Source organism: Thamnophis elegans, chromosome 1, assembly GCF_009769535.1.
Source record: "Thamnophis elegans isolate rThaEle1 chromosome 1, rThaEle1.pri, whole genome shotgun sequence".
Taxonomy (NCBI): domain Eukaryota; kingdom Metazoa; phylum Chordata; class Lepidosauria; order Squamata; family Colubridae; genus Thamnophis; species Thamnophis elegans.
This window is the reverse complement of record NC_045541.1, coordinates 66,005,424-66,028,781: the sequence shown is the minus strand read 5'-3', so window position 1 is coordinate 66,028,781 and position 23,358 is coordinate 66,005,424. Positions and strand designations below refer to the sequence as shown.

At 35.3% G+C, this 23,358-nt stretch overlaps 1 protein-coding gene across 2 annotated transcripts in view; it reads left to right on the top strand.

Moving 5' to 3' along the window:
• The window catches only part of NUP160 (nucleoporin 160), a 36,543-nt gene that overhangs the window by 10,607 nt on the left and 2,578 nt on the right, over positions 1-23,358 (top strand). For both annotated transcript variants that reach the window (XM_032219801.1, XM_032219793.1), the window contains exons 11-34: positions 948-1,016; positions 2,553-2,636; positions 3,540-3,710; positions 4,277-4,376; positions 5,674-5,839; positions 8,246-8,373; positions 8,469-8,629; positions 8,927-9,060; positions 9,762-9,832; positions 10,759-10,915; positions 11,387-11,456; positions 11,766-11,864; positions 12,305-12,424; positions 12,545-12,640; positions 12,745-12,839; positions 13,443-13,539; positions 13,622-13,727; positions 15,354-15,514; positions 17,719-17,779; positions 18,237-18,347; positions 18,703-18,826; positions 19,701-19,802; positions 20,919-21,060; positions 22,598-22,723. In XM_032219801.1, the coding sequence (XP_032075692.1) occupies positions 948-1,016; positions 2,553-2,636; positions 3,540-3,710; positions 4,277-4,376; positions 5,674-5,839; positions 8,246-8,373; positions 8,469-8,629; positions 8,927-9,060; positions 9,762-9,832; positions 10,759-10,915; positions 11,387-11,456; positions 11,766-11,864; positions 12,305-12,424; positions 12,545-12,640; positions 12,745-12,839; positions 13,443-13,539; positions 13,622-13,727; positions 15,354-15,514; positions 17,719-17,779; positions 18,237-18,347; positions 18,703-18,826; positions 19,701-19,802; positions 20,919-21,060; positions 22,598-22,723 (2,751 nt within the window). The remainder of the gene's footprint in view (positions 1-947; positions 1,017-2,552; positions 2,637-3,539; positions 3,711-4,276; positions 4,377-5,673; positions 5,840-8,245; positions 8,374-8,468; positions 8,630-8,926; positions 9,061-9,761; positions 9,833-10,758; positions 10,916-11,386; positions 11,457-11,765; positions 11,865-12,304; positions 12,425-12,544; positions 12,641-12,744; positions 12,840-13,442; positions 13,540-13,621; positions 13,728-15,353; positions 15,515-17,718; positions 17,780-18,236; positions 18,348-18,702; positions 18,827-19,700; positions 19,803-20,918; positions 21,061-22,597; positions 22,724-23,358) is intronic.

The following is a 23,358-nucleotide window of genomic DNA, read 5'->3' as shown; positions in this document are numbered from 1 at the left end:
TGCAGGTCGGGAGAGGGGCACAAGGGTTATGTGGGGGGGAAATGTCAGGCAAGGTGCAAGAGGGTGCACAACAGGAATGGGTAGAGTGCAACTTGAATGATGACTGGGCAAGATGTGAAAGGTGTGGGATTAGGGATGAGTGGGTCAGGGTTGCAAGGATGTGCGAGTGCAAGCAGGAGGGTGTAGCAGGAGGTGTGTGATGGATTGGGGAAGGTATGTGGCAGTGCCCAAGCAGCTGGTGTGAGCACAGAAGGTATGGGGGAGGGTGTGGAGAACACTCCAGCAACTTATAACCTTCCCTGCTACCTTCCCCATTGATTTTCTGGGGAAGCCAGCAAAGAAAGTTGCAAATGGTGATCATGCAGTTGTAGGGCATTGCAGTGGGTCCAAAGTGCAATCCGGATGACAAGCACCCCAGTTGTAATCATGTGATTGCTGGGATACCAGAAATCTGAGGATGGTCAAAACCACAATTTCTTCAGCACTGTTGTAACTTTGAAAAGTCACTGAATAAAATAGATCAAGAACAATGTGTATTTGGAAAGATTGGGTATTTATTACCCCAAAATGTGTTAAGTATCAAACCATTAACTGTGATTTACATCATTTGAAAAAGGACATAATCATGCAAATTTAATATAATATAATTTAATGTAAATTTAAATGCTGTATCTATCTACTTCGGTAGATTTTATGTTATTTCAGGGGACAGTCATTGCACTGAAATTTTGCCAAATGAGGAAAATTTGCTTTAATGCCTGTTAAAATGAGATTTATTGTATTTGATATGGCTGTTGATATTCTAGTTGTCCCCACATTTGGGAGCCTGCGGAGCATCATGCCACTCACAATTTTAGTGCAAGAAAATAGCATCACACCTTAGTTTTTTTTTTAAAAAAATCATACAAATGTATTAAATTGATACCAATTATAATAATTCTTTACAGGAAACCTTTACAGAGGCTATTTTTCTGCCTGGTCAATTCACAAATGCAGCTTTGCTTAAAGCTTTACAGGTGAGTATGTCATTATTTGTTGGGGAATTTGTCCTAACTAAGTAAAATTTAAAAAGTCAATTAACATCTTTTTTGACACAAAATGGCAATGTTGGATTACAACCAAAGAACATAATAATTTTCTCAAGTTCATAATTCTTAATGATCTTCAGTGTCATCTGAAAAGAGCATTATCTTGGGTAGCAGTTGATAAGGCTAAATTTGAAACATAAACCACAGTATTAACTTACAGGATCCTATTATATTAAGCAACAAATAGGTAATAGTGGTAGGTAGAAGCATTTTTAAACCTTGCTTCCATTGTGCATTGAAGTGTAAAACAACTTGTTTCATAATTTTAGAAAATTAAAATATTAGCTAATATTTGATAATTGGGCATGGTTAAAACTTTTTTCCAAGTAATTTGCCCTATGCAAGTCAACATATTCTCTCTAACATTTAGTAGACATAAGTGGTAGGAATTCACTTCCATATTCAACAGTGTCTTAAAAAAATCATTCTTAAATACTTCATTCTTTGAAAAAAGTTAATATATATGAGAAAGCACTTGAATTAAAAATGAAAGATTATTGATCAGATGAATTATTTATATATTTCTAAAACAGCTTAATGTAGATAATATAGGGAAAGTATTGTAATGGAATAGGATTTGTTTGAAGAAAAGAAACTGCTTGATGATCTAACATTTTATGTTATGCAGGAAATTAAAACAAGTTCAGTACAGAGTTAAAGTATTAGTAGAAATACCATATGATAGCTACATCCAAATAGTTTTATAATTTAAGAAATAGCTTGATAATAATATGCAGTGTTTGGAGTGACAAGGAAAATATTAGTGTGTTAAAAATACCAAAAGAATGCACAAGGACAGAAAACCATATTATTAAGTTTCACACAAAGAAACTGGTGAAATCAAGTATAGATAATGCTCTGTTTGATTGGAAGTGAAGTCCTTGGTACTCTTTGAGCTTGCCTGGAAGTGAAATACATTTCATATTATGGATAATTTATATTTATAGTAATAAAGATTGGAAGCCACAAATGGTCTTGAGGGAAATGCCTCTAGTTAAAGGTATTTATTAAGACAACAGTATAATGATGGTTTGGTGACACTGGAAGAGTAAAATTGTTATTGCATCAGATTTTGGAAGAAAATTTGAAGCAAGAAAATGTGATCTGCTTATATGGCATTTTAATTAAATAAGATGGGTGTTAACTTAATAATGAATCAGCTCCAAAGTCTGGTATAATCAAAACTTGGTTCAATGCACTTCTAACCCTTTTTAAACTAATTATTTGCCCCCCTCCCTTTTCTCTTTTTTCTTTTTGGTGAAAGGAACATGTATGATATTGTGACACTTAAGATTAATCTCTCTCTCTCTCTCTCTCTCTCTCTCTCTCTCTCTCTCTCTCTCTCCCCCTCTTTCCCTCTCTCCCTCTCCCTCTCCCTCCCTCCCCCTCCCTCCCTCCATCCCTATCTATCTATCTATCTATCTATCTATCTATCTATCTATCTATCTATCTATCTATTTGTAGATTTTTTCTCAAGAAGCTGAGAGATACAAAGACCTGTCATGGGTTGAACTGAAAAAAGAAATTACTATTGCTCTAGAAGATGAGGTAAGATTAGGTTTATTTCTGTTTTAAAGAATCATTTCAGTTATTTTTAACTCTCGGCTGCTTATAGAATGGGATGGTAGGGGGGGTAGTTGCTCTTCATCCACATTTCTTCTCTAACCATTGTATGACTGTGATATGCAAACATTGTGTTATGTCACTTATGATGCTAAACCTATCTTTTTAACCATATAGACATTTTATAATAGTCTTGTCTACATATAATGCTAAAACTGAATGGATTATTTCATACATAATGCTAAACAAGATTTAAATCAGATTACGGTTTAGTGTTCTATTTGAACCAGCCAATTGTTTTGAAGCCTCATCCTTTTTGTTGTTCTTGCTTAGTATATGAAATAAGAAAAATAATGTTATTTTTTGGTTAAGAGCAGGGGTGAAATCCTCCCGGTTCAGCTGAACCGGTAAGGATGATTGTTCCTGATTCTGCGAATTGGTAATAAAAAGAAAGCTTCTGATAATCGCGGTGAGCTGTGCAATTGTGGGAAGCCTTTTCCCCTCGTTTTAAAGCATTTTTTTCCCTTCCAGTTCGGGCGAATAAGCAGGAAAAAAATGCTTTAAAAAGTGGAAAAAAAGTTGACCACGCCCACTCAGTCACATGATCCCACACCAAGCCACGCCCATAGAACTGGTGGACCAAAAGAATTAGATTTCACCACTGGTTAAGAGTAATTAGAACACTGTAGTGAAGTTTAATCTGGTTTGTGAAATGCTAGCTGTACCTATTAGTAGCAGTGACAATAATCTGGTTTACTGGTTTCTTCCATTAAAAGTCTTTTTAATGAGTATGAATTTAACATTAATTGGATAATGGTATTAAAGTGCCAAGTGTCATTTGATAAATGATAGGTAGCAAATTATTTTGTTTCTACCTCCTTCTCCCAGTTCCAGGGCAATGTGACAGAATATGAATTCTCACATGAAGAGTTCAGACAATTACAAATAGAATTCTGGTCAAAATTCTACGCCTACTGCCTTCAGTATCAGGAAGAACTTTCACGACCACTCGCACTTCTCTTGAATCAGTATACCAATATGGTGTGTCTACTAAAAAAGGTAAGAACCTGGCTATTTCATTGTAAAGCACTGATGCTTTATAGGCTTATAAAAGAACATAATGATCTCATACTTTATTGTGATATTGAAACTATGTTTCTATAAAATACTTTCAAACCTACATTTATTTAGTAAACATTCAGGTGATCTAAGAATAGAATTCCCTGATCATACTTTTTAGATATTTTTTTTCTTTATAGTCAACACAGTCGCCTTGCCTTTTTGTTTTTTTAAAATTTGTATTAAGCTTCTCCACTCCCCAAATAAATGGGACAAGCCATAGTTTTTAAAAGTCCCAGGAAATTATGAAAACCATTAAAAAGATTATTCGATTGTTTTCCTTATAGTTCAGTTGTTTACCCTTACTTGCTACTTAGATTTTCAAAACATACTTTAAGACTGAGAATATGGAGAGCCATCCTGACTGCAGATATTAGTTTTGCAGTTTGCACAGATACATTTGATATTTGTGGTAATATTTTAGTTATCTGCATAATTTGAAATTAGAACAAGTAGTTGTTTTCTGCTCTTTGAAACTAAGCAGAGGTTTTGCTTGTTTCCCACAGGGTTATTTTTCTTTTCTTGTGCCATGCTCCTTAATGGATCATCTTTATCTCTTGCCTGATGAACAACTGATTAATGAAGTTGAAAGTGCTGGCTTAGATGGTAATAGATATGGATCTTACTTTTTGTCTTACAATGTTATTTCAATTCTAACAAATTCTTAATTTTGTCAGGGTTCTGCTAATGGTTTCAGCATCTCTCCTTATTTACTATTGTGATTTTCAAATTTATAATATGAGTTTAGCTTTGCAGAAGACAAAAAAAACCCCACATTTATTCCATGAGATGATTTTCCATGTTAATTTTTATGCTTTATTATTTTTGTTCTAACAAAAGGAAGGCTGAATAAGATGTAATCAGCTTAGAAAAAATATTTTAACATAATAACTAGATAATATCTCTTCAAAAATTTTCTTCCAATACTCTAAATAAAAATATTTTTTTCCAGGAGCAGCAAAGTTGATCCCTGCACTTTACAAGCAGTAGCACTGTTATTTCTCTTGCCTTCCTACAAATAGTCCTTGTCTTACAATCACAATTGAATCCAGAATTTTGGTTGGAAGTCATTGTGATTGTTAAGCGGATAGCCAGATTCATTTAACAGCCATGTTCCTAACTTAACAACTGCCATGATTCACTTAACAAATGTGGCAAGAGAGGTTGTAAAATGGGACAAAATTCACTTAACAAATTCTCACTAACAGAAATTTTGGTCTCAATTGTGGTCGTAAGACAAGGACTACCTGTAATCTTTATTATAAAGGATGGAGTGTTTTTTTCAGACAGCTATCCTTCAGATTTATTATTTTTTATTTGCTTGGTTTTGTTCTTGAGTTTTTCTCTGTAAAGCAAAGTTATATATATATGTATCTTATCCTTATGAATGTCTTTAGGTTTGTTCTTTATATTTTCCAAGAGAATGTGGACACTATACTTGATATTCTACTTCTCTTATTTGTCCAGACAAGAAACCAAGAGAGGAGATGTTGTTGGAGTATCTTTCATTGCCTTCCAACATTTGTTTAATGTTTCCCTTTCCAGTGTTTCTGGAGTTCTGCTTGTTTTTGGAGCTCCTTTTTCCTCAACCTGCTGTCGTAATCATCTGTTTTTGGCTATTGTCAAATTTAAACCACATAGATAAAACTAGATTTTTCTCTCCGTTTTCAAGAGATTAAAATATACTGCACGAGCATTTAGAAGCAGTTACCTCAAATCTGCTTGAAAATGGATAATTGCAAGACAGTTGAATAGAATATTGAGAAACATATTTCATCTTATTTAGGGTTTTATTTGACTTATCAAATGAAAGGAACCTTAATATTTTATGCCTGTTTAGAATGAACTACAAAAAAAGCTGCTTTCTTTTTCGTAAATTCTGAACATAATCTCCTTGTTGCAGAATCTGATTTTTCTCATGATCTTCTGAGTCTTCTTCAGTGCCTTCGATTAATTGGAGAATCTGTTTCTGTGGAAATGGCACTCACAATGGAAATGGCTTGCTTCCGTCTCCAGTCTCCAGAGAGAGCTGCTGAACAGATCCTTAAAGACTTGATTGCTAATGACACGTAAGCCTGGATTTTGAGCTGCATGTGTATATAAATATTGATTTGCTGATTTCCTTTGCAGCATTGAACTGATTAGATGCATTTACACATCTCTTGAGAGTATTTATTTTGACCATGACTACCAATGGCTTAATTATGTCATACTTGAATTGTTGTAATATATTCTGAGTATTCAGAAACTTGACCTTGACCAGAATGCCATGGAGGCTATTGATCAGTCTGATTATAAAAGTAATTCAGTACCACTCTTCCAACAATTTTTTAGCTGCTGGTCTTTTCTCAGGGTGAACTCAAAATGTTGATTATGATCCACATATCTCTGCATATATTGGAACTTTGCCATTTGAAACATCTGTCCAAAACGAATCAAGACTTTTTGGAGATACCATATTTTGATTTGCTACTCTTAGGGGTATATTTATGGAGAAGCCAAAGAAGCGATCTTGAAGTCTACTCCTAGAATTGTTTAAGGAATGACAGGCTTAGTATTTTATTATTATTTTTCTCTAAAACAAGTTCGTTATTCAAACAAAGTAGTGTTTTTATATTTATTTGAATCTTGTTGTATTTTAAGTTATAGTTTGAAAGTTTATTTTGCACTTAAAGAAATCTTGAATGCTCTTTTTCATGGCAGTGCAGGATGTAATAATTCTCTCAAGTCCTTAGAACAAGGAATAATAATAATAATAATAATAAAATTTATCTGTTGTCTGACTTCCATCAACCTTGGGGGACAAAGGTAGTTGAGGCTTTAGCTGAACTTCCTGATTTTTTAGAGGAACACAGGAATATAACAATAGCATTCTAAGGGTGTGGCTGAAAACTGATAACCTTTTTTCTTTGAAGTTTCTAGTTGAATATGTGATAAAATAATAGAATAAATAGGTAATGAATAGATGTAATTGAATGCAAAAGTGAGTGACCAATATATTGAGTTTGATTAGGAATCAATGAAGATTAACCACAAAACCAATGTATGAAAAAAATGAATGGCTTTAGAAAGGTAGAAAGAGAAAATTCTGATTGAATAGTATTAATACATTCTCAAAGAGAAAAAAATAAGTTTACAATTGAAAAGAAATATTAACTGGTGTATGGATGTTTGCAAAGACGGAAAAGTATGAGGAGAGATAATGAATAACATTTCCCTTCCTGCCTTTAATTTCTTTGACTTGCTATTTCTTATTCTTTCTGCACTTTTGCTTGTCTTCAAAAGGAATAGTATAACTGACATGTATTTAAATTTTTATCATGTTTAAGGATAGGAATGGCGAGAAACCCCGAGAAGCAAACTATTCTATTCCACCATTAAATCTTGCTGAAATCCACCAAGTGACTTGAAATTGCATAGAGAAATTTCAGCCATTCTGCTGCTGAATTTCAGTGCCATGAGGGGCTTGGAAGCTGTAATAGATATCCTGTGAGAGGGAGAGTAGTTCAGTTTATGCCTTCATTGCAAATAACCATTCGTCATTATGCCTATTTACATCTTCCCAACATCTTATCCAGGCAGTTTTAACTCAGTTTTGTTCCTTTTCATGAAGAAAAAGGATTACAGAATAAATGATTATGAATGATGGATGATTATAGAAACCTACTACTGCACCTTTGGTTCACTTTCAATTACTGGTTATTTTCTAGTTGTGAAGGCAGACTGGAAAAAAGGAATGTATATTTCAGAATGTACAGCTAATGAAATGACATCTTATTTGGGCTTTTTCCCTTCAGAAAGCAGAGGCAGCTAAGTTGATGCCTCTTCCTGTAAAAAGCAATCTTCCAGTTTTAAGGTTTCACTTCTTTTGGCCTTAATCAGTTCTTGCCAAAAAACTGAAAGTTTTGAGTTTTGCTTTTAAAAAATTTGGGAAGTTTGCCTTAGGCTCACCTGTTTGGTCAGACATTGAATCACTAGGTTTCTAGGAGAATAGCATGGCAGTTTGTTGTGTATAGATTCACAATTGAACTATAGGCATGATGACTATTTTCTTGAAAAACTAAAGGACAAATTTGAAAAGGAGGCAAATTTGGAATAGGTTCATAAGAATAAAAATTGTTTTAGGTTTATAACTGCTTTACAAAAAAAAATTCAAGAGCAAAACCAAGAAAATAAATAAATCTAAAGGGCACTTTTCTGAAGTAAAGGATTGTCCTTTATAATAAAGAACACATGATCCCCCCGTAACTATATGTCCTATGTGAAATTAATAATCTGCACTTGATAAACAATATATGTCTTGACAATCACTATACAACGAATTAATTTCATAATAATGTGTTAAGCAAGTATCAACCTATGATATATCAAGTTAAGGATCATTGAGAGATAGTAATATGCCACAAAGTTTACTTCGCTTTCATAATCTATAATCTCTCAATTCAGCCTAATTAAATTATATTTATTTTTTGCAGAGAAAATATGATGGAAGATATTCACAGCAAACTACAAGAAATAAAAAATCCAGTTAATGCTATTGGGATGCTTATCCGGGAAATGGACTATGAAACAGATGTTGAGATGGATAGAGGATTCAGTCCTGGTGAGAGGAGAACAACATCCTCTCCTTCCCACCGCAACATTCTGATTAAGTAGCAGCAACTTAAGTTAATACATATTTTTTGTTTCTTTCTACAGTTCAGCCCATAAACGTGCGCATGCATCTGTCACAACTTTATGGTAGTAGCACAACAGTAAATATGGTATGTCGGTGTGTGTATAAGATGTCCATGACACGGTTTTTTATTTGCCGGGACCTGTTGATTTTACAGCAGCTCTTACTACGGCTCGGAGATGCTGTGAGTATATCTTCAAACACTAAAATCCTTCTGAATCCTAAAACACCCTATTTATAAAAAATATTAGGGGCATATTTTATAATAAAGGGCAAGGAATAGATCAGTAATGGGAAAGTCACCATTTTGCTGGCTAAATATTGTCATTTTGTAAATAAGGATCATAACATGCAGGAAGCTGCTAATAAATTGCTGTGTGGTGTCCCTGGCCTTGAGCTTGAGTTATCTCCACATTTATTATGTGACCACTGTCTCATTCTCAATGTTACCAAATTAACTACAGTTTATTGACTGTTTCAGATACTTTTGGGAGGAGATCAGCTATTCCACACTCAGCAGAATTTACTACATCGTACATCTATTTTGTTACTATCTTATTATGTGATAAGGTGGGCAAGTCAGCGATTGGCATCAGATGTTCCTGTTGATGAACTGTAAGTGTTTTATGTTTAGTGTATAAATATATAGGTATATAACAAAGTATATAAAAATGTATATAAAACATTTAATTATTTTCCTTTGTATATACAATAGGTGTTTTTTTTGCATTGCAAACAATTTACCCAAAGTCTGCTCATCACATATTAGCGTTTCCTTTTAGTGCTCTGTTCTCTTCATAATTTCCTTACTATACCATCCCTCCATCTATCTACCCTTTTCATATTCTTAGGGATTATCTTAGTCAAACCAACAATTTAAAATTACATTTTCATGGGATTTTGTGAGGAGATGGAGATTATGGTCTGTTTTTTAAACAGTGTAAAGATGAGTTACGTTATCCTGAATGTCATTTTCATGAATTTCAGTATATAAAATTCTCAAATTGATATAAGTATGAAGGTCCATCCATATTTGAATCTATAAGACTTCATAAAATCTTCATCGTATTATTTTTCAATGATGGGTTGTTATTTTAAAAAGAGGAAAAAACAAATTTGATGATATCCAAGAAAATATTTAATATTCTTGTAGAAGGTATTAAGCTATTTTTAAATATTGATAGTTTTTTCTTCCTATTAACCTATTTTTTAATGTTATTATTTTAAGACTTTATTCATCCTAGTTACAGTTACAATATAGAGTTAGAATTGTATAACTAAGTATGTTTAAATGAAAGTAATCAATCTTTTTGTAGGGAATCAAACCTACAGCATCTTTCGGTATTAAAGCTAACAGATTCCACAACAATAACACCACTGAAGCTGGGTAAGAAATGTTTATAGCTATTTATTTATTTATTTATTGTATTTCATAATCACCCATCTCCCTCAGAGAGGGGCTGTGGGCAGTGTACAATATAATCAATAAAATTAACATTAAAAACAATATTAATTTAAGATTAAAATGTTTTAAAATTGTAAAAAAATAACATAAATTTCAAGGACCATTTGCCTTTGTTTTAGTATCTATGTTAATTTTGTATTTAATTTTGAATATTAACATTAATATTAAAGATTTTTCCAATTGATCAATAGTGTTACTAGATTGCTTAATCAGATACATTAAGAGATCACAAAATATTGCTCAGCTGTTAAAACTGATGAGATCCTTTAAACAACACAGCTCCCAGTATGTCTTGTGTTTCCATGACACCCTCCTTTTTCTGGTCTTTTTTTCACTCACCAGCCTTCACTTCTCTAACATTTCTGTGCTCATGCTAACCAATGCACCCACTTGTGTGCCTGTGCATATGCTACAGCACCTCCTGTTTCCTGTTCTCCCCCAACTTGTGCATAGCTGTGCTGGACTTCCAAAGGCATTCCCTGGCTGCTTCTACTCCACTTGCGACATCCCCCCAATCCTTGCCTGGGACTTACACTGCTTTCTACTTAATGATCCACGTGTTTTCAGATTATGATGACAACTGGGATTGTCATTGTTGCAGTTATGTGATGTTATGCTTAGCAACAGCAACAACAGATTCCAATTGCTCTCATAACCCAAGGATTATCTGTATCTTAAAACAGAGTTCCCCACATGTTGGGGACCCCATCTTAAAATAAAAATCCTCCCCATATGGCTTTATTAAAAATAAAATATAGAAAGGAAAAATAATTTAAGTTGGAAGACTGTTTGGTGACTAATAATTGCTCTGTATTGTTTCTTACAATATGTTAAAATACTTTTTCTAGTGTCAAGCCCTCAAACAATTGTGGAGCTCTTCTTTCAGGAAGGAGCCCGGAAACACATAATATCTCAGCTCTTCCAGTCTAATGCAACCTTGGATGAAACATGTTTGAGTTGGCCTCAAATGTTTTCTGCAATTTCCAGTTATCTACTGCAGTTTTTGTATCCTTTCAGCATATCCTTGACCTGAATAATGGATCATGGCTATGCTTTTTTTTAAAAAAATGAACTAGTGTAATAGACATGAACTTTTCATTGTTTTGCACACATCTACATATAAACAAACCAACTTTATTTCAAGTTGCTTTATTGCAAAGCATATTTTGTAGAAATAGTAATGAATTCAGCTAGGAACCAGCCAGAAATAGATTAATTAGAATCAACTATCAGTTGTTTTCCCCAGAAAAGAATGAGATATAGTTAATCAAGATTGGCTATTTGTTTTCCTAGTTTCTTGCATGTTTTTGCTCCTTCCTTTTTGCATTTTAAATAGTATTATTTCATTATTAATATTTTTATTCATTTTTTGAATGAAAAAAATACTGGAAGTACGTAGGCTTGCTCTGAATTTATATGGAGGGCCATTGTCTTTTCATAAATTGAAGAAACCTATGTTCCTTATGCTGTTTTCAGGTGGCCAAGTAATCCTAACTTCCTCTTCCCAGAATGTTTAATGGGGGCTTGTCAGTATGCTCAGTTGCAGGTGAGATATTTTATATGGAATACCTTTGGAGTATTTTTTAAACCAAACATAAGCAACTTAACTGATGTAATTGGTTATTAATAAAATGCTGGGGTAGATATAATCAATGAAAACTTTCTTCTCTTTCTTTCAGCTGATACCAGTTGTATTTTGCTTACTAAAACTTGAATTTCAGAATGCATGATCCAATTTAGTTAGTTAGTAGCATTGGTAGCATGTTTAATTTTATTTTAGTGAGAGATAATTATTTAAATCCAATGAAAAGTAAGATTAACCTTTCTCTGTCTAATTGCTTTATTTGTTTATCAGGAATATATTCGTTTGCTGGAACCTTGGTGTCATGTGAATGTGGGATCATGCCGCTTTATGATGGGACATTGCTACCTTGTTACAGGAGAAGAACACAAGGTAAATGTATATTTTAAAATGTTCTTTTTTTAAAAAAAATACTAAGTTGCTAGGTAATATATTCAGATTGGTTTGTAATTAATCATCACATTAAAGAAAAGATTCTAAGATATTTTTGAAGGTTTTGATGAATGTAGGTCGATTTAATTTAAAAGAAATCATTCAAAAAAGAAAAGGATCGATTGCATAATTATCAACCTCCTCATATCATCTACATAGCTTAATTCTATATCACAACTATCCTAAAGAGATGCTTTTTAAAAAAAAAAGGACTATTGGTATACAGAAAGTTGAAACACTACATATGTCTGTGGTTTTATGGACTGTGTTCTACTCTAAGGAATAACTTTTGATAACAAACATATATGAGATTGACTAATTTTTACAGCTAATTTTGTAATAGTTGATAATACTTATTATGGCTTCTGTTTTTCCTCCAGGCACTGGACTGTTTCTGTCAAGCTGCCTCAGAAGTTGGAAAAGAAGAGTTTTTAGACAGACTAATTAGATCTGAAGAGGCAGAAATGGCTTCTACTCCACAGCTACAATACTACGATAAGGTATTTTTGTTACCCAGCAAAAGTAACACTATCCCATTTACCCTTGCAATTGCTGCATGTCTTTACAGTATAAACAAGGAGTGAAAGTAAAACATTAGTGGCCGAATACTCTCTCCCTAGGTTTTGCGCCTCTTAGACACTATGGGTCTTCCTGAATTGATCATTCAGCTGGCTACTTTGGCAATCACTGAAGCAGCAGATGATTGGAGAAGTCAGGTAGGAGGCTAAAATGCCTATTTGCCTCATGTAGGATTTGTTTGTACCACCCAACTTTTTTTTTAATTGAGTCTATCATCATAACTGCTGTATTTATATTGCAGGCTACCCTGAGGACTTGCATTTTCAAACATCATTTAGATTTAGGACATAATAGTCAAGCATATGAAGCTTTGACCCATAATCCAGATCCAAGCAGGTAATGAGATATATCTTCCTGTCACAGCTATTAATTATTTATGCATAATTTTATAAATTTGTAATAAAAGCGGCTTATAAAGCATGATCTTAAGGTTAGAGAGCTGTTGAATTTTCATTTTCTTTAGTTCTTATTATCAAAACAACTGGTTCTGTTTTGCAGAAAAAGTAAACGTTCAGTAATTAATGGAGAAACAAATTGATGTTCATCATTAGTCCATCATTTTTGCACTTCAGCATTAATCATGATTCATGAACAGATGCACAAATTCCTTTTCTTTCCTCGTTTTTAAGGGAAACAGAATTATTTAAAGGGTTGTTTAGATAGAAACGTGACTGTTTTATTCTAAGCCTTGATTGATGTTTTACATCTCTTTTTATGAAAGAACTAGCTGTGTGTAAATGAAAATGCTTCAATAGAAGGCATTTTTGTAATCAGAATTTTATTTTGTATGTGTATGTATGTGTAATGCAGCCTTCTTCATCTGTGCCTATATTAGACCTCTGTTGATTATAGAGAGGTTGGTTGTAAGATACATTAGCTTATGAACCTTTGTTTCATCTCAATGCTTAAAGGGAAAAAAAACACCCTTTTCTTTTCCAGGCAACTGGATTGTTTACGACAACTAGTAGTAGTTCTCTGTGAACGCTCCCAATTGCAGGATCTTGTGGAGTTTCCATATGTGAATCTTCATAATGAGGTATATTATCTATTCTCCTTAGTAGCAAGATAAAATTACACAAAATATTTGGCTATGTTTGATAAATATTATTTTCTTACAGGTTGTGGGAATAATTGAATATCGTGCTCGGGCAGTAGATCTGATGACACATAATTATTATGAATTGCTATATGCTTTCCATATTTATCGTCATAATTATCGGAAAGGTATGAAAGATATATAGAAATGTTGCCTCATTTATTCTTTTTTGCTACCTTTGGTTTAAAAAGTAATAACCTACCCAAAGGATAATCCTATTTAGTTATACCAAAACACAATAGAACAAACAATAACCTTTAAAAATTGTCATGTTAAATTTATATTAGTCACCTATATTATGTCTATGCTCTATTTAATACTTGTTAAAGTGTTGATTCATGTGACATTTGTTAGACACAGGTTTCCTAAATGCAGTTGTACAAAAGGACAGTTGTAGATCCTGTAGTTTGTAAGGGAGAGATGGCAAGTGTAGATGGTTGTTAGTAACTTCTTGTGAATTTCACCTGATCATCTCACTAGCTTTGGACACATTTTTCCCATTCATAAAGGAATACAGATAGTCCTCGACTTATGGCCACAACTGAGTCCAACATTTCCATTGTTAAGCAAGACAGTTAAGTGAATTGCACCCCACTTTATGAGCTTTTTGTTACAGTTGTTAAATTGGTGCAGTTAAGTGAATTATGCAGTTAAGAGAATCCAACTTCTCCCATTGACTTTTGCTTGCCGAAAACCAATTGAGAAGGTCACAAGTGGTGATCACATGACCTCAGGACAGTAAAACTCAAATACATGTAAATATTGATCATGTGACCAATACGAAAGCTGCAATGATGATGTAAAAACTGTTCATAAATCATTTTTTTCAATACCATTGTAATTTTGAGCAGTCACTAAAAATACGGTGGTAAGTTGAGGACTATCTGTAAGATTCACTCGATGAATGCTCACAAAAATGCTCTATGCCACTTAGCATTTGATTAAGAAGAAAGAGAAACGGGGAAAAGGCCAGCATCTCAAGTAATTAAAAACAGATTAAAAACAAATTTCCCTTGAGTTTTTATTCATTTTTAAATAGGAGGTGCATAGAATTCTGCAACCACCCCATTGACAAGGGAGAGGATATGATAATCTAAAAATATGAGAAGCACTTTATTATTTACCTCTAACAGAGAGGTAATGTGGTTAATGGTGCTGTTTGCCAGTAATAACAAACAGTGGGTTGATATTAAAAGATTTAAGACACCATGCTAGAACAGGGAGACAGTGAATTCTAGTCCCACCTTAGCCATGAAAACCAGCTGGGTGGGTGACCTTGGGGCAGTCACTTTCTCTCAGCCCAACTCATCTCACAGGGTTGTTGCTGCTGACACAATTGCAGGAAAAAGTATTAGATATGTTTGTTGTCTTTAGTTGTTTTACAAAAATAATAAAGGTGAAATATAAATGAAATAAATTTGCAGGTTTGTGGGTTATTTTCTTTTTTCTCTCTCTTTTCTATCACATATCAGTTCTTATATTTGAACTGGAAAAGCAGTTTGTGTTTGTCCTCTTTAGAATTAGAAACTCAGTTTTAAGGTGGTCAGCTCTTGCAGTAACATATCTCCTGTTTTAATTTTTATTATTTTAAGATGTGAAGGATTTAATTTGGGATAGATACACTTTTTGTCGTACAGTTTTCAAGGTAGTTCTATTCTTTGTTGTTGTCATATTTTTCTTTCTGATCTGAAAATGATAGATATCATGGATAGGAGAGCTCTTGTTCTGATGGATGGGTCTGTTTCCTTCCTCAGCTGGAACAGTAATGTTTGAATACGGAATGCGCCTTGGCAGGGAAGTTCGCACTCTTCCTGGATTACAGAAACAAGCAAACTGTTACCTTGCTGCTATTAACTGTTTACGGCTAATTCGTCCAGAGTATGCATGGATAGTGCAACCAGCTTCTGGTGCTGTGGTAAGATTTAATTTCACTAATTTCTCTCTCTGAATAGGTTCTTGTTGCTGTGTACAAGCATATTCTCCTGTGTGCTGCTTGGGGAATCCAAGCATGGGTTAACTTTGTCCATTAGCCTAGAGACTGAGTTATGTAAAGGTTGACCACGCCTCCTCTGACTGGATGGGTCAGTTTTTTAACTCAGTCCAGCCAGAAGAGACGTATACCAATTTTCTCCAGACTAATTGACAAAATTCTACTTCATTCTTGGATTCAACAAGTTGATGGAAGCGTTTTTAAAACGTTATTACAGGTTTAAAGGGAGAGGCGGCAGTTCGCTGCCAGCCCAGACCTTTCAAAGCCCTTGCAGAGTTCGGGCCAGGTAATTACAGGCTCTTGGGAGCTGTTGAGATCGGAGCTAAGCGGCTGTGGCTGCCGGCGTGGCATTGATTCGCTGCCGTTCTCGCCGCTCGCACCTGGGCTGTTGCCTGCTTTGGAAGCAACCTGCCCTTTGCAGCGCGATTTGTTCTGCTTTGATCGCCCGCCGCCTGTTTGTGGAGAGCGCTGGGGCCGCCGAAGGCATCCACATTGTGGAGAGCCTGAGAGCGGCTTGTTGGCTGCAGCCACATTTAAACTTGGTGCCTAAGTTGCGGTCGCCATTTTGGGACCGTTTATCCTTCCGTGTGCACCAAAGGCAGCCAGGAAGGGGGCGTTGCGAATCTTCATGCCCAAAGGAGCTGCTGAGTCACCGGCCCACCCACTTCCCTCACTTTGGTTTGGCTGACCTAGTGAGAGGATCGTTGTAGCATGGCTCCTGCTTGTCACGAGGCCTGCTTCCGTTGCCTTTATAAAACCTGTGATACTTTCGGCTTGAGTCTTTTCGATTCTGATAGTAGAATGGCTGACCAATCCACCTCAGGAGGTATCGTTGAGCCCTCTAATGACTCCCAACCCCCTGCTCCGACGCGGGTTAGCTCGAGGCCCGGCAGGGCCGCTACCAGAGCCCCCAGTCAAAGGCCCAGGGACACATCCGGAGCTCCGGATAGGGCCCATAGGCGGAAAGAGAAGCCCAAGACAGCAGCTAAGGCTGCTGGGGAGGCTAGCAATTCACCCCCGGTGTTGCTCCCTCAATGTAGTTCACCAGCCCCTCCGCTACGCCCAACAGGGAATCAGAGCTGGTCACCGGATCTTCCCCTGCCCCAGGTTTCTGATGCTGGGGAGGGAATGTTGGGGCCCCAACCCCCTCTGGTTTTTTCGGAGGCCAGCGCGGCTTCGGCCCACGCAATCCCACGTGCTGCTACCTTTACCCCTACTGCTGCAGGCCTGAGGCCTGCGGAAGGCCAGGATCTAGGCCTCCCCCCTGATCTCTATCAGATGATTTCTGCAGCAATTTCTAGGCGTGTGGATGCTGAACTGCATCACAGAGCTCAGGTCCCTGCGGCCCCCAGTGCCCTGAGTGGGCCTACTTCCCAGGCCCTGCAGATGGATCTCCCAGATCTCCAGGCAAGCCCCTCCTCACCTCCCCGCTCAATTTATAGTGAGGATTCGGCCTTGGTGGAAGAAGGGGAGGTGATAGACAGGGATTTCTCTGATGATGAAGGTTTGATCTTCGATCAACCTAATTCCTCTGGATTATTTCGCCCCACGCTGTTCAAATCTTTATTATATAAAGCTAAGACTACCATTCACATGGGGGAGGCAGCCTCTAAGGATAGCACTGCAGTTGGCCTGGATCCAACTGGACGCCTTTTTGCTGAGCCAATTTCTTTGCAGGAGGTTATTCCCTCCCCCAAGCTTTTTCTAGATCTTGTCCAAAAGCAGTGGGATCAACCGACTGCAGTTGCCCCACCCAGCATTGGGGACAGGAAATTGTACACTTCCACTCCGGAATTAGAGGGCATTCTGCAATTCCCGACTGTGGATCCACCCGTGGCTGCTCTAACTTCCCCAGCTCTAATCCCATCAGAGATTTCTGAAGGCCTGAAGGCTGAGGACCGTAAGGCCGAAACAGTCATTCGTAATACCCATCAGGCTGCAGCTAGCATGGCATGAAAATTGTTGACTTTGTAGCTGAAAGGAACATGAGTGCAATGGATAGGAAGATTTAATTCACTGAGTATAAGGTTGTGCAATGAAGCATATGCAATAATGGAGAAAATAAACTATTTTCATTATTCATACTGAAGATGCTATAGAGATTGAATGCTTATTCTGTTTGATTCCAGTATGAACGTCCAGGAGCATCCCCAAAAAGAAATCACGATGGAGAATGTGCTGCTGCTCCAAGTAAGTGATATGCTATTTTATTATGAGTAATTACAAATTTGTTTTTCCAAGCTAGCTAGGTTATGTAACCTTTATATGTGGGTTCTGTACCATACAATATTGATTCAGAAGCTTAAATTTCCTTGACTGGTTGTAGGAGAAGAACAGGCAGAAGCTTTGGAAATTTAAGAACTGGTCTAGGCAACTGAAGAGGCTTGAGATTTCAGGTTAAGAGTTTCCTGTGTTTTTCAGTATTACTATTTATGGATAATGGAAGCTATGCCAATGGCAGCCTTTTTTTTTTTTCAAGAAGAATAAAAAGATGGTGTGAACAACGTAACTTGTCAAATCAAAAGCTTTTTCTAAACTTTTTAGAAACAAATTAATGAAATCATGATTTGAATACTGAATTATATTATTCATGGTCAAATTTGTTTTCAATTTATTATAATGAAGTATTAATATATATTTGGCACAGCGGGCAGTCACATTGAAATCTTGGAGCTACAGGACTTAGAGAAAGAATGTATGTTGGCTCACATACGGTTAACTTTGGCACAACATGACCCAACATCTGCTGCTATTACAGGTAAAATTGGAATACATATATTGATAGCCCTCTAGCAATAATTAATTTAGTTTACAAGCTTAGATGTTAGTAGTTTGGCAAAAGTCCTATTGAAACCTTCTTTTATTGAGTCTCTGGATAGGTATTGTTTAATGTACACAACATTGTCCTTATGGTTTTGCTATGTATGCAACATAGTATTTTATTAAATGAATATCTGGCTCTTATGCAGTGTGGATTTATGGTGTGTTTAATTTTGTATCTGTAAGAGTTCAAATTTACAATAAATTCATTTCTGAAGCCATGCTATTAGAATTTATAGTTACATGTTGACACATATCACATTTGTTAATTGGCAGTTTTATTATCTTCCCAGGAAACTCATCCCCCAAGGAATTAGTTGCCCTATTGGTGCAGGCTGGACTCTTCGACACAGCTATTGCTCTCTGCCAGACTTACAAGCTTTCCTTAAGATCTGTGTTTGAGGGTCTTGCTTTCAAGTACGTGACAAATTATTGGGGTTGTCTATGGAGTATGAACGCTGCAATATGTTGAATATTTCTTAATTTTTAAATGTTTTGTAAATTTAAAACAGTTCCTTCTTTTTCAGTTATAAACCAACATTATAAATTTCCTTTGCCTGTAAATTGAGCTCTGCCAAGGGCTGGAAAGGAAGGAGGTTGTGAGATGGAGGAAGAGAATAGGATGTCATACTAAATTGCAATATGATTGGTATGGTTAGTTGATGTAGTGTATCTAGTTTGAATTCAGGGGATACACTTTATATCCATAGTTGTGGTCATTGTCATCTGATGAAAAGTTTATGGAAATCCAGAATGATTCATTACTGGGATCATTGTTTTAGTATCATGCTGACAATGGCCTAGAATTGATCTATAGGTGTTTTTTTTTGGGGGGGGAACCATTTGTGTCTATGAAAAGTTGAATGTATGATGATGAGATAAGATGTATTCAACTTATTAATGTTGGTAGATTTGATATTTACAGTAATTTTAAGGAAGAAAATGCTTTTTGCTTTCTGCCTAAGAGCAGTGGGGAAAAATGATTTGATGGACAAATAAGCTGATTCAGTCATCTGAGAAACTCATATCTCATCACTCACCAAAATAATAAATGAAAATGATTTAAAATAGAGAGCCCTATTGATGAAACCAGTATTAAGTTCATATTTGAGCATTAGAAAAAGTAGATTCCCTTAAGACCACTGGACTTGGATTTTGTTCTGTTTCTCAGGATAATTATCTTCATAAAATGGAATGATCAAGATCTATGTTCTTTTGGCCAACAAAAAAATAATTCAACAGTTTTTTAAATATTAGTTTTACATACTGTGCTTAATTATATATGTTCTAGGTGTATTAAACTTCAGTTTGGAGGGGAATCAGTTTTGGCAGAGGCATGGGATTGGCTTGCTGCAAATCAGCTGTCATCAGTCATTACAACCAAGAAGAACAGGTAAAGTGTAAATTGTGATCTCATAAATTAGCATGAAAGTAATAGTCTTACTAATAAAGTATTGTTCCATTTAAGATTGTTCCATATCACCCATAACTGAACAAATTTTGTGAAACTCTTGAGGAATGAAATGTTTTTATTTATTTTTTTACCAAATGTCTCTACTGCCAATCCCCTTTGCATGTATCTGGAGTCTGGATGGTTTAAGAGATAAAAGAGTAAAATGAAATAAAAGCTGTAGTTAAATACAAAAAAAAACAAGTTAAAAGGAACAATTGCAAAGGCAGAGGGAGCACATTCATACCACTTTTTTATTCTTTAAATCTTATAACATTAAGTGCAAACCTTACTAGAATTCGTTGTTGTGGTCCTTCGTTGCCAACATTTATGTAAAATACTGACAATAGTTTAGGGAAATATTGTTCATTCTAATGGAAATAGATAAATAAAGCAGAAAAGAAACTAAAAAGAAGGAAAGAAATAATAGCAGAAGAGCAAATATTTTAAATTAACTGGAGACGCTGTGCAAGACGTACCAAGATGGCCAAGTCAGGTTATGTGAATTTAAAACAAATCCAGTTTAAATGGCACCAATAGTAATATCTGCTATCTAAGGCAGAACAAAAAAAAAAGAGCACATGAATACATTGGGATTGGTAAAAAGTAAACCTAGGTGAGCCTTCCACCTATTATGACCAAAATTGCAGATGGAAGGAAAAGTTCTCATTGGAACTGGTGCATGTTGGGTAGACATTGGGGTTGTTTCCCTCTGTTCTTGCAACTATCCAGTCTTTCTGTGACTAATATTTAAAAATAGTTGGGCTTTATAACTGAATCATAACTGTTAAAGAACATTCACAGAAATGTTAATCACTTACAAAGACAAATCCACCTCAAAGTCATATTTAGTACCTTAAAAGTAAGCAAAGCAGTATGTGTTAAATTCTAGAAAAGTGCAGAAATTGTGTTAATTTGGAAACATATCATGATAGCAAAAAACTTTGAGGGAAAGTATGTGTGTATACACAGCCAGAAACATGAATAAGTGCATATTTAGGGGGGGTGGGGAAGATAGCATTGATAATACAATAAATATATTCCAATTGTTTATTGCAGTGCAACAGATGAAGCTTGGCGTCTCTTAGCCTCCTACCTGGACAAGTATAAGTCAGAGAATAGCCCATACCACCGTTGTGTAATCAATAAGTTGCTGTCTCATGGTGTTCCCTTACCTAACTGGCTTATCAACAGCTACAAAGTAAATAACTTCCATTTGTAGTAAATTAATTTGGGCTAGAGGATTCTAGTTAGCAATAAAAAAACCTGTCAAAAATTAGTAACAGATTAGAAAGTATGATATATTTGAAAGTAAATTACAGGTAGTCCTTGACTTACCACAGTTCATTTAGTGACCATTCAAAGTTACAACAGCACTGAAAAAAGTGACTTATGACTGTTTTTCATACTTGAGGCCACTGCAGCATCCCATAGTCATTTGATTAGAATTTGGATGCTTGGCGACTATGATGGTTGCAGTGTCCTGGGGTCATGTGATCATCTTTTGCTACATTTTGACAAGCAAAGTCAATGGGGAAGCCAGATTCACTTAACAGCCATGTTGCTAAGTTAACTGTAGTGATTCACTTAATAACCATGGCAAGAAAGATTTCAAAATGGATAGAATTCAAATGTTTTACTTAGCAAGATAAATTTTGGGCTTAATTGTGGTCATATATATTTTTCAGATCAGGGACTGTTTTTTTCCAGCTAGTATAATCTATTATGTAAATCTGTTAGATATCTTACTGTAGAAATGCAGGGAGAAAACCATTTTATGATTGTATTTTCAGAAATACAAGGAGAAATAATAACTTTTGATTTCATATTGGTGAATTAGACAAATGGGGATTCAGTTCTCATTAGAAGAATTAGGCAAAGTCATTTTAACCAGAATTGCCAACAGTTATCTAGGAATGGTCTTTTCCTACAAGTGTTCTTTTCCCAATTTAGGATCAGCTTGTCTGATTAGTAATCTTATATTCCCTGGATTTACTTTTAGTTTTAGTCTACTACTCAGATTAAATAATGCTTTAGGATTTTAACTGTTCAATCAATTAGATTTAAAAAAAGAGAAATAGGCACTCCAGCTTTCAATTCTTGAATGACTTTTTCTAACGATCCTTTATGAAGTTGCTAAGAGTAATCCTAAAACCATTGGACAGAATGAGAATCATAACAGTATAGAGCTTCTTAAATTCGTATTGCTCAATAGCCCAGAAGAATATCATTTGTATTAATAGCTATTAGGAGATGTGATAGAAATAATACATACAAATACCTCATAGCTTGTGTATGTGTAGGTGATTCATCCAAATGAAGTATTTTTTTAAAAAATTCCAGCATTTGTTAAATAAATAATTTGCAGATTTTTAAGATGGTGAAAATAGGAAGAAATATGCAAATCTCAGAAAAAATAAAGAGGGGAAGATAGGGGGTTGGGGTGGTGAGCAGGTTAGATGTGTTACACTTGAAGTCATGGATTTTTGTGGCAGCAGCTAAATAGGAAAGGCATTGGGATGATCAGGGTGATATGGAACACATTATAGCTGCTAGCGTCATTGGCTTTTTTTCTACTCTATCCCATCAATATCTTTACCAGAACACACATGTTCTGGTTCAAACTACATGGAATTATCTAGTTCCTTTTATGGCTCCTTAGGTAAGGAGGATATTACTTTAATTTAAAGCTATCAATGGTAGTTGATGTCTGATGATTTCTACTTGTTCCTCTACAGAAAGTAGATGCTGCTGAACTTCTCCGACTCTACTTGAATTATGATCTCCTAGAAGAAGCTGTGGATTTGGTGTTGGAGTATGTGGATGCCTTACTTGGGAAAGGACATGATTACTTTGGGATTGAGGTACATGAGATATGTCTTGTCATTCCTTCCCTTTAAGTAGACTAAAATGATTAAATATGATTAAATATTCCATAATGAAAGCATCTTATTGCAGTAGACACTTTAAAATTTTATATCTGCCTATTTGTTGGAATATGGCTGAATTGAAGTATAATTTAGACAAGCATGTGATCTTGATTAGGGAAAAGAGAAATTGGCAGGATTATTGGGGGGAGCCAAGTTTGCAGTCTGTATCAAACATTCATATCTAGGTAGCTGTCGGAGGTCTGATTTGGAAAGAAATGCATATACTGTGTATGCAGTCTGTCAATGGAAGCTATTTCTGCTGATGGATTAGGAGACAAATTCTCTTCACAATATCAAAATCAATAGAAGGCCTCCAGAAACAGTACATCAAAATAACATGAGATGGTTTATGAATTGAATATATTAAGTTATACATACACTCTTCTGTCTGTGAATCTCAGCGGGTAATTTAGCTTGTTTATAGAGATTGTTTCATGTTTTTCATGAAATCTGGCAAAAATCCACATACCTTACAAAGAGAAATAATGTAAAATAATCCATGATTTGTTTTAGATTTGTTTCTCTTCTTAGTGATAGATGACATGAGAATTATGAAACAAATTCTTTAA